This window comes from Epinephelus fuscoguttatus, linkage group LG7, assembly GCF_011397635.1.
Source record: "Epinephelus fuscoguttatus linkage group LG7, E.fuscoguttatus.final_Chr_v1".
Lineage (NCBI taxonomy): Eukaryota > Metazoa > Chordata > Actinopteri > Perciformes > Serranidae > Epinephelus > Epinephelus fuscoguttatus.
This window is the reverse complement of record NC_064758.1, coordinates 21,762,156-21,772,728: the sequence shown is the minus strand read 5'-3', so window position 1 is coordinate 21,772,728 and position 10,573 is coordinate 21,762,156. Positions and strand designations below refer to the sequence as shown.

General features: G+C 39.7%; 1 protein-coding gene across 1 annotated transcript; it reads right to left on the bottom strand.

Moving 5' to 3' along the window:
- Positions 1-293: 293 nt before the first annotated feature.
- Positions 294-8,375, bottom strand: gnat2 (guanine nucleotide binding protein (G protein), alpha transducing activity polypeptide 2). The gene is made up of 9 exons (XM_049581978.1): positions 8,152-8,375; positions 4,667-4,709; positions 3,243-3,384; positions 2,948-3,105; positions 2,692-2,820; positions 2,458-2,587; positions 2,212-2,365; positions 1,574-1,785; positions 294-705 (listed from the first exon to the last, which is right to left on the bottom strand). Exons 1-8 carry the CDS (start codon positions 8,255-8,257, stop codon positions 1,595-1,597), a joined length of 1,053 nt encoding a protein of 350 aa, XP_049437935.1. The 5' UTR covers positions 8,258-8,375; the 3' UTR covers positions 294-705; positions 1,574-1,594.
- Positions 8,376-10,573: the final 2,198 nt, after the last annotated feature.

Genomic DNA, 10,573 nt, shown 5'->3' with positions numbered 1-10,573 from the left:
CTCTCTCTCAAATAGATTTATCTTTCAAAATATATTGAATTACCTACTCTTATGTACAAAGTTTCTCTCACATCACATTAAAATGTTAAGTGAATTGAATACATAACACTATTTAGATTAGATACATGTACAATTTGGGTTGTAATCTGGATACACTGCAAGCACTGGTAATATCTGAAATATTTGCTCAGCAAGTTTTTACAGTTTAAATATCAAGACCACAGAGACTACTGTACTCAAAAACAAAAACAAGGTTGCAATGTTGCTATTCAAAATATTAATATTTTCCCCCGATTTTATTTGTCTTATTTATTTTTTACCGAGCTTGGTTTTAATAGTTATATAACTCACAACACAGTGGTCAAAAGGGAGCAACAAGGATCAAATGAGCAACTATTTCATCTTCATACCTTCAAACCAGCAGCTTCTGGCGTGAGACAAATACTGTACTTTAGAAAACCTTGTCGAAAGCTGTATGTCCACAACAACAATATGGTGACTCGATAGTTGTTTCAACCCAGCTGGGCGTGCATTGTGTTGCAGGGATGTACTGTTGGAGGCGGTGATGTGCTAGGAGCAGTCAAGGACCGGGACTTGGCATGGAAGCGATGGCGTGAACACAACAAACTGAGGATCCTCTGCGCTCCAACAGTACACTTCTCAGTTAATGCCAATGTGTGAGGGGTTAAGGTAGGAAAGGAAGTTCTGCAAAGAAGAGGAAAAAAATCAGACATGTTGAAATCACCTTAATTCATGTATGAAATATTTTGCTACTGTCTTTTCAAAAAATTTCCTTAGTTTTGATGTGAGTTGTTGAGTGTTGGAGATATCAGCTGTAGAGATGTCTGCCTTCTCTTGAATATAATGGAAATAGATGTCACTCAGCTTCTGGTTTTCAAAGTGCCAAAAAATATTTGAACAGCTCAACAGCAATGTCTCTTCAGAAATCATGACCTGGTTACTCAAGATAATCCACAGACCTTGTTGTGAGCAGTTTCATGCAAGAACTATTTTCTTTCTACTGAACGACACCCGCTAACTGCACAGGTAGAAGTGTGCATCTCCTGCTAGCTCACCTAGCACCTCTGAGCTAGCTAACGTTACAGCTCAACCAAAGAGTATCAGTGTGAAAAATAAGGCCATAATTGCTAACAAGTGTCTTAAATAATTATTCCAGTGAAATTTCCCTTTAAAGGGAAACATTTTGCCACATTCATAGCCTCAGGACTAAGTACTCTACAAGGTTCAATATGTTTACTAAAATGAAAAGTTAACTTCCTCTGCAGCTTTGGGAGGAACTGGTTTTAAAAACAAATGACTACGGGGATTGCTTTGCGCTTCTCATTATCTTCCTCATCCTCAGCAGTCTCCAAGGGCCTGAGTTGTCTGTGTGGTTTGAGTTTGAGTGTTGGCTCATGTTATGGTCAGAAGATGTTGCCTGGCAACACAAGATTGCCAAATATGATTCGCTGTACGAGGGCTAAATTGAATTGTCAGGGGTCTGCCTCATCTGGACCCTATTACTCTGTATCAACAAAGTCCCCGGGAGTGATGTGATGTGGTCACCGCGCACCTCTTTTCACTCTGGAGCTGCTTAGAAGAGACCGCAATCTTTAAGGTTTTCTTTGATGATGATGTCTGTCACAGCGTTGAACACAATCTCGACGTTCTTTGTGTCTGTGGCACAGGTCAGGTGAGAGTAGATTTCTTTCACGCCCTTCTTCATGTTCAGGTCCAGGAACTGCTTCTTGATGTAGTCACTGGCGTCGTCATACGTGTTGGGGCCTGAAAGACATGAAGGTTGTGAAGATGAGAGTGTTAGCTGACATGACATAGATTTATTATAATCACTTACATCACGTAATTCAATTTAGGGAGCAACACTGAGGCTCTCGCTGTCTGCAGGTTTCATTTCAGGATTTCATACTGGATCATGTTCATTTTCCTTTATCATTTGTCTTGTTGCAAGTGAATTTCAGTCTGTTAATCTGCACTCTAGCACTATTTAGTAACTGGTGTACTCTTCAAACATACTACTGTCTCTTAATAGTCATGTCTGTGGTTCACTTGGTCACTGCATGCCTGACAGATGTCGTCTCACTACTTCCCTGACCCTCCATCTAGCTTGATATTCTCGCTGCCACAATAAATTTAGCACAGTGTGCAGCAGGTACAACTCAAGAACCATTAAACAGCACCAATCAGTCTTACCATCGTAGTCTGGGAAGCAGATACTCAGATGGACTTTCTTGATCTTCTCTTCAAAGAGATCCTTCTTGTTGAGGAAAAGCACGATGGAGGTCAGTGCAAAGAATCTGTGGTTGCAGATACTGTTGAATAGATGGAGGGACTCATGCATGCGGTTCTGAAAAAGGTCAGAGAGAAACAGGGTGAGTTTACTGGCTGTCGTGTCTTTCTTCTCATGCTAAACAATCAGGAGGTGAAGTCTCGACTCACCACTTCGTCGTCCTCTACCAGCACCATGTCGTATGCGCTGAGAGCTCCGCAGAAGATGATGCAGGTCACACCCTCGAAACAATGGATCCACTTCTTTCTCTCTGACCTCTGGCCACCCACATCAAACATCCTGTTCACCACAGAGAGAGTCACAACAAAGTCAGTCCTGGATGTGGCGGTGCTGTGTGGTTCAGTCAGTTTTTGCTATAATGAGACTTTTGTTTGGTGACTTACCTGAAGTGCAACTCTTTGCAGGAGAACTGTTCTTCAATGATACCAGTTGTTTTGACTCGAGATCGCAGCACGTCCTGCTCAGTGGGGAGGTAGTCTGGCTTGCAGATTCTGTCCATTTCATTGAGGTAGCTGAGAGCAAACAGCACAACAGTCAGGCTTCAGATATGAAATCATCTTTATCTACAAACACTAAGCCAGCTGCCTCTTTAGTTTTACGTGTAACTCCTCCACTGGATCAATCCCAGTGTGGACTTACTAGCCAGCAGAGTCGTTCAGTTGGTACTCAGCAGCTCTTTCAAAGCCGGCCTGCACGCCAGAGTCTTTCCACAGCTTCTGGATAACATCAGCCAGCTCAGCAGGCATTGTTCCTTCTTCAATGGAGTCTGACAAGTTCTGCAGCTTCTGTGCAAGCTCCTGTGGTTTCATCACACACAGAACAAAGATCCATCAGCACCGACACTGAGCTATTTATAGCACGATTTTATGTCAGTGAAAATGAACTCTACAAGTTAATCATGTCTGGTGTACATGGTTAAAGTGTCATATGAGACCTGGGCACCGGGCGAGCCGAAATCAATGCTGAGCATCTCCATGCCTCTGATGATAGCCAGAGCAGACTGCAGGATGTTGCCATAGATGACAGCTCTGAACTCCATTTGTTCCTCTTTTGTGTAACCACCTTGATGCAGAATCCTGTACACAGGTAAAAAAAAAAAAAAAAGTGTCAAAGTTTGCTACATTAATCCTCTGCTAGGCTGAGCTGATTAGTCATTTTTATAACCCTTAATTATAGAAAATTGTTATACAAAAGGTAATCTGTGGAAACCATTACAATGAAGTAACCTTGCAGGTATATCCCTTTAACGTCCTGCTCACTTTCTGAGACGATATATCTGACAATATGTTGAACTCAACCTAAATGAGCTATCTCTAATATTCACTGTAGATATTATGCTAAAAAAAATTTGCTATATGTTGCTGTGTCTTTGAATAGTATGCCTGCTCAGGTTGCCTCCTACAAAAACTCCAGACATGAGGGCTCTGTTCAGTGGGACTTTCAAAGGTGGGCACATTTTTTTTTAACACATCATAGTTTCAGAGGTCTTACTTAACTTGTTTATGAAACTTAATACAAAATATAAAAGTCGAGTAAGGGTCACATAATGCCTTAATCATTTGTCTTTTTATGGTAAAGGTAGTGAAGCTCAGCAAATATCCTCCTGAGACCCAAACCTTTTTTTGTTATGTACTTTTAATTTCTCACAGCTATTTTGGATTAGTAGGACCTGATAAGTATAAAAAACTGAACATCGTCAATGATAATAAACTACTACTACTGGTTCCATAGTAATACATTGATATATGTTGGTATACTAACATATTAAAAGCATTATAACAATACATGGTTTGTACTTTTGATTAAATTTCTTTCTGTTTTACAAATACACTCTCAACCGTTTGGTAGAGCCTTATATTTATAAAACTGTGGGGTCTGTTAAAAACAAAACAGAAAAACAGAAACAACAACAAATTATTATTGTTCTTGCCTCAAGGAAAGATACTGCATAGAAAAAAATCCATTGCTGTTTCCTTGGTGAGGACATTAAAAGGATCTGCTTGTTTTGGATTTCAACAAGAAAAAGTCAAGTTCATGTGTTATAGCAACAACCCACTGGATGTCCACTGGAGCTGTTGCTCACAGCGCCACCCTGTGGTGTGTTTCGGACCTCACTCAGCTCCCACTGCCAGTGTTAAACTAACTGCACAATACAAGTGCTGACGAACCAGAGTAAGCGGATGTTTGCCCTGTTGACCTTTTGTTTAAAGGCTTTACTGCAAGTGAAACAGACAGAGCTAAGGGAGCTTTGGTCTGCTGGCTGTGTGCCCGACCCATGAGATAAAAAAAAAAACAAAAAACACTGACATGGTGTGGATGACACAAAAAACAAACTTTAAAACTTATTTTAATACTCACTTCATTTGTTTTACGATGGTGCTTTTTCCTGACTCACCAGCGCCTGGAAGATAATAAAAAGGTTAGCAACAAAAACACAAATATGTGCTGTGTTTCTCTTCTCATGCAATGAGTACAAACACACTGTGAGCCATAAACAGCTGAGAAATGTGCTTTGATGAAGCCAGAGGAGACAAAAATGCAGTGACTTTGACCCAGAGTGCTGTTTGGATAGTTAAGGAAGATTTGCCTTCATCACTTGGGAACAAAGCTCAGTGAGATTTGGTTTGTAGAGAGTTATAACTTAGAAGTCTCTTTTTGGAAATCTGAACCACTTGTCTATCTCCATGCACATAGAGATGTGTCAGCATGAGAATTTTAATCAAAAATAGAGCTTCACGTAAGCCTGAGTAATTTTTAAAAACGATATTTTCACTTGTCCCAGCAAAGGAAGCCATGTAAACTTCATAAAATAATAACACACAATTTCCATTAAACAGAAGCACAGAAAGATCCTCTATAGCCTGCACATTGAAGTAGGCAGAGCAAATAGGCAAAATTTATATATGATGCATGCAACAAACATCATCAGCTGGAGTCAAGAAAAATGCATGTGGAGGTGATAAAACGAAACAAGGCCGAGTCGTCTCTGGTGGTGGAAAGAAGGGATTTTAATGAATGTGTACGTTCATTTCTGTCTGTGAAATTATGGCGATCATGAAAGTGTCTGTGGTGTTCTGGCTCTCAGCTTCATGTGAAGCCTTGTGAGGGTTTAAAAGAGGAAAGTAAACTGGCTAAAGGCTTCGCTAACATCAACAACATAATCTCCTTGCGGCACAACAACAAAGCTCTTGGGGTTTTTGTCTTGCTGGGCTATAATATGGTCTAATTTGGTGTTCCTTGAGCAATTCATGTCAGATTTTGTCCAATAAGCACCTCATGCTGAGCTCCAGTGTGTTTGCAGACATCTTTTGAAAATCATGCTGAAACTAAATCCAAACAAGAGGAGAAGAACAACTTCTTTGAATTAAATGTGCCTGTACTGTGCATACATTGATGCATAATGCGGACTGTGCAGTTATGTGCAATTTAAATCACAGTTGAACGTGCTGGCTGAAGAACAGCTTGCAGGCAGATCAGACTCTCTGCAGCATTGTCTGTTAACTCAGACCAGAGGGAGTTTGTCACAGAGCAACCAAAGCTGTCTGTCCTGCTCTCACTGAAGCAGCGTTAAACTTTGTGCACTGATTTACTGCTGCTGGAGCATTTCACTCCAAATCACGGAGAAGAATATTGGGTTTTCCCCAACAGAGGCCATTAGCAAGACAATAACAAGCTTGTTTAGCTTATTTTTGATGAGGAAGTATAGGTGGCACCATGGTGGTGCCAAGACTGGTTTTCCTCAGCTGTGATGATGTAATGAAGAGTGCCTTTATGCTCTCTGAGAGTCATTCTTTCACCTCGTGCCCATTAAGAAACGTGGCTTTAGGCTTTGCGGTGACTTTAAATCTGGGCTGTAAAGAGCAGCTCTGTGTCCATGTGTGTCCTGCAGCGGATAGATGTTTTTAATTTAATTGACTCAATGAGATTTAATGTCTCTCAGGAGGCAGAGGTGCATCGTAATAGTTCTAGAAGTTCCCTGTAACTAACTACATGTAGGTTTCTTGCTATATCCTCTTCATGCAAGTCTTTGCAAAGCTTATTTTTATGTATCCTATATATTCAGGTGGTTTTGAGTTTGTTAAGACTTGTAAAACTTTAGCACACCTGTACACAAGGAGCTAACAGCAAACATTTCGTTGAAATAATTTTTCTGGCTCCTTTGACAATGTCCATCAGAGCCCACAAGATGGCACTCTTTTCATTTTTATTGTCTCAGTTCTTCCTGTCTCATCTCTGATATTGCACTGCTGGAGAAGCAGCTTTGTGAATCCAGTAGAGAGGATGCAAGTCTCTAAATAATGTTTCAGACACACAGATTACACTTTGAAAGAGTTATGCAATGTGAGACATAAAATTTCAGGTTTTATAGTAAATAGTAAAAGCATTTATTCAAAACAGCAAAGACGCTGATGCCTTGCAGAGACTGATTATATATATATATAAAAAAAATCCATCTGACTTTTATTTGATTCCTGTTTTCAGTTTTGCTTTTGTGATGTCACAAACCAACTCTGTCATAGGGTAAACAATAATCGACATATTTTTGTAAATCTTTTTTGTTTCGCATTGTCTCTTAGATTCTCATAGAAATGTTGGTATTTTGACGCTGTGAAAATTGGTGTTTTATTGTCTTATTTTATGCTTTGTGTGCAAGTCGAGGGATCAACCTCAGCAAGTGGATCTAGACTAAACCAGTTAGCTAATCGGCTTGACATACCACTGCTGGGCAGTGATTCATTTAGACCAAAGGCTGAGATTGTTTTAAGCACCAATGTCCTTCCATTAGAAGTGAAAAGTCACTCTTTAGTTTAGTGCAAGACGGACAAGAAAATCTGAGTAGAGTTTGCCACTATTTTTTTAATTTATTGTAAGTGCACCAAGCAGTTACTGAAAATGTTTCCAGTGATTTCATGGCTGAAGCTTTTGAGCAATTTAAGTTCTGTAAATTCTTTAAAACAACTCACCATAATCAACTTAAAACAGCAGAACAAGTGCAAGTCTCTGCAGTATTTGTGCATATAAGCATAAGTAGTCATTGAAGAAATCTGTTAGTTATGTTTGGTTTTATGCTTTAAAATGAGGCTGTTCATTATTTCACTGTTCAATATTGTAAATCCGTTCTATATTCTTTTTTTTTTTTGGCTTCATCTCAGATCCCAATGTTGACTGCTCAACCTGCAAACTTATCTCTCTTATCTCCCTCTACTTTACCGCCACTAATGTCCTCCCAGTTTTGCACAAGCTTAAGCAGTCCTCCCCTCTTTCTAATAAACTAATGTAGGGTTTTATCCAGAAACAAATCATCTGCACAGCCTGTAAATCCTCTGAGCATATCTTAACATCTAACTAAGCAGTGAGCAGCTGTCAGAGCAGGTAAACACACCTCAGATGGCTCACATCCAAGATGTGAAGGATAAGCAGCAAATCAGTCAACATGCTCAGAATAAAGCATCCATCAGTAAAGTATGAATACAGTATTGTGAATTCAATGATCTATAACATGGATCAATTCTCATCCTTAAATTTGGAAGCAGTTGTTTACCTTTCACGGTTCTGCAAAAGCTGACTGAAACATTTTTCCTAAACATAGTCATGTTTTTTACCTGTGCATTTTCTAATTCAGCACTTACACCTGTTGAGTGTTGGCTGACTGCAAGACCCCTGATCTCCTCCACAGACCCGAGTCTTCACACAAAGTTTTGTTTAACCAAACATTAAAAGAAAAGATAAAAATGAAGAGTTTATAAAGTGTTGTCTGACAGTCTGAGCACTTTGCATCACCTGCAGTCTGGGACAAAAAGGAAAACTTGGCCTAACAAGACTATTCCATTAAGTGCACTTACCAAGCAGTAATAGCTTGACTGTTTTAGAGTCCTTATCAGCATCTTCTTGGAGTTGCTTTTCCAACTCCTTTGACTTTTTGTCCTCGGCGCTTGCTCCCGCACCCATGCTTTCTTCCTCCGCAAACTCAAGATCCTCAAGGATGGAAATTTTGACGGTTCTCTGTGAGCAGCACAGCAGAGAATCTGGTTGCAACACTAATCGTGCTGAAAGGCGATTTCCGAGCGGAAGGGATTGGAGGGAGGTGCTTGAGCCAACCTGGCTTCTGGCCTCTTTCGATTAGATGATCAGATGGGACCCTCTCAAGGATCAAATCAATTCAGCAGCTCTGTCCAGCAGAGGTCCACCCTTTAATTCCCTCTGCTTAAACCTCTGACTTAGGAGGTGCCTCTTCCTGATTGGCCAGTCAATCCAATTAGGGTAATAAGGGCAATAGTGACTGATGTAAAGAAAAGGAGAAAATAAACTCACTCACATAATTGGGTTCAATGAGAGTCATTGATCTCGTCAGTCATTGATTTCATCTGTCCATATACTATAAACAGTATCATTTATGATGTGTGTGCATGTATACTGAGGAAGAACACTATGAATGCCTCTCCATCTGTGGTATATACATCAGGAAAACAATGCACACTGTATTTTCTGTCATCATACAACCATCAGGCTGGTAGACACAGTAAATACTGTTTAGGGCTGTAGTATCCATTTTAAACACTGACACCTGACAAAGGTCTGACTGGGATCAAGAAGTGTGTCCATTTAAATAAACGTGTGGTTTGCAATCAGCGTGCAAACGTTGCACTTTTGATCCATACTGTATTTTCCTGCCTGCTGGACTCTTGACTTCAGTGTCAGTCACATGGATGAAGCAGGGAGGCATTAACCTCTCATAAACTACTTATAGTTAAGACGTTTAAATCCCAGGTGGTGTGGTGCCTGCTAAATAAAGCAACTGTCACTGCACTGTGGTGTTCAGTGGGGTCTCACTAATAACATGACCTAAATATGTTTCCCAAGTTGCATCCTACAGAATTTAACTAAAAAATATGTATGTTTTCTTTCAGTGGGAGCTGAAGTTTTTAAGACAGAAAGTGAGATGTTACATGCAGTAAGCGTGTTGTTGCAGGATTGGAGCAGCTGATCTGTGAGCAGGTTAGCGCTGTGATGGCTGATAGGTGGAGGTCAGTGGGCCTGGACTTTAGGGCTGTTACTGCTCTGCGTGTTACAGGACTTACACCAAGATACTATATCTGAAGTTACTAAATCAGATGGAAGACGGGTTGATAATGTGTATTTTTACTCAACAAAGTGCGTCAGAAACCAGAGGAGTGTTTACAAAGTGTTTGTTTGGTTTAGTTTAATAACCTTCCAAACTTTTAAGTTACGCTCTTTAATTTGTCTTTTGCTTTACATGCTTTTGACTTTGCATTTTAAAAGTGTGATCAAAGCATTAGTTATTCTTGGTGACTAAATGTCAAGTCAGCTTTAGTTACAAAGCATATTTTATACATAATAAAATGCAACACAGTGTGCTTTACACCGAAATTATATAATTAAAAAAAACAACAACAACAAAAAAAACAAAAAAACAAAAAAACGTGTGCAAGTGCAGAAAAAATCAGTGCAGAATATACACATGCCAAAATATATGAGACAGATCTCAGGACCTCAGGCAGGGTGTCCCATCTATTCAGGGCACAACTACTGATGGCAGCCTCTCCTCGTTAAAAGACCTGCATGTGGACCCGAGGGTTTCTGCTGGCAAGGTCATTCAGAGCTTTGCATATGAGTAGCAGAATTTCAATGCAGAGATCTAAGAACATGCTTTTTAGTTCTGGTAAGAACAGACAAACCTTCATTTTGAATCAACTGCAATCGCTGCACAGCTCAGGACAGTTACAGTAGTCTGCTCATTATAAATGAATGGATTAATTTCTCATTTTGAGTTTGATAGAAAGTGCCTTCATTTAAAATGTTTTTTTAAATGGAAGAAGGCTGATCTTGTGAGATGATTAATGTGGCTCTTGAAAATTAGATTAATGTCTATCATTACACACAGATTGCTAGCTTCACCTTTGCTCTTTAAGATGACCTGTAATTATCTGTCTCTCTGCTTTTCGCCAAAGATGGGTATTTCTATTTGTTCAACTGCAAAAAGCTCTCTGACATCCACAGATTGATATTATCACTACACTGAGTTAGGGAATGTGTGGGATCTAGGTCATCAGGAGCAGCCCTGTCCCCTAGTTATTATGTTTATATATACAATTGGGAAACGTAATGGTAATTGGTAAACTAACTAACTTCAGCATTATCTTGTTGTTCCCTTTTTAAATAACATCATACCTTAAATTTAACCAAAGTAAATTTGGTCCTATACTATGTACACCCACCATCCTCCTTGACAAGCCTATTTGGTAC

Coding starts and splice junctions, on each gene's coding strand:
- gnat2 (XM_049581978.1), bottom strand. CDS start 8,257: ATGGGTGCGGGAGCAAGCGCCGAGGACAAAAAGTCAAAGGAGTTGGAA. Junction 2,588..2,691: donor TGCAAAGAGTTGCACTTCAG/GTAAGTCACCAA, acceptor TGTGGTGAACAG/GATGTTTGATGTGGGTGGCC. Junction 2,366..2,457: donor TGGTAGAGGACGACGAAGTG/GTGAGTCGAGAC, acceptor GACCTTTTTCAG/AACCGCATGCATGAGTCCCT.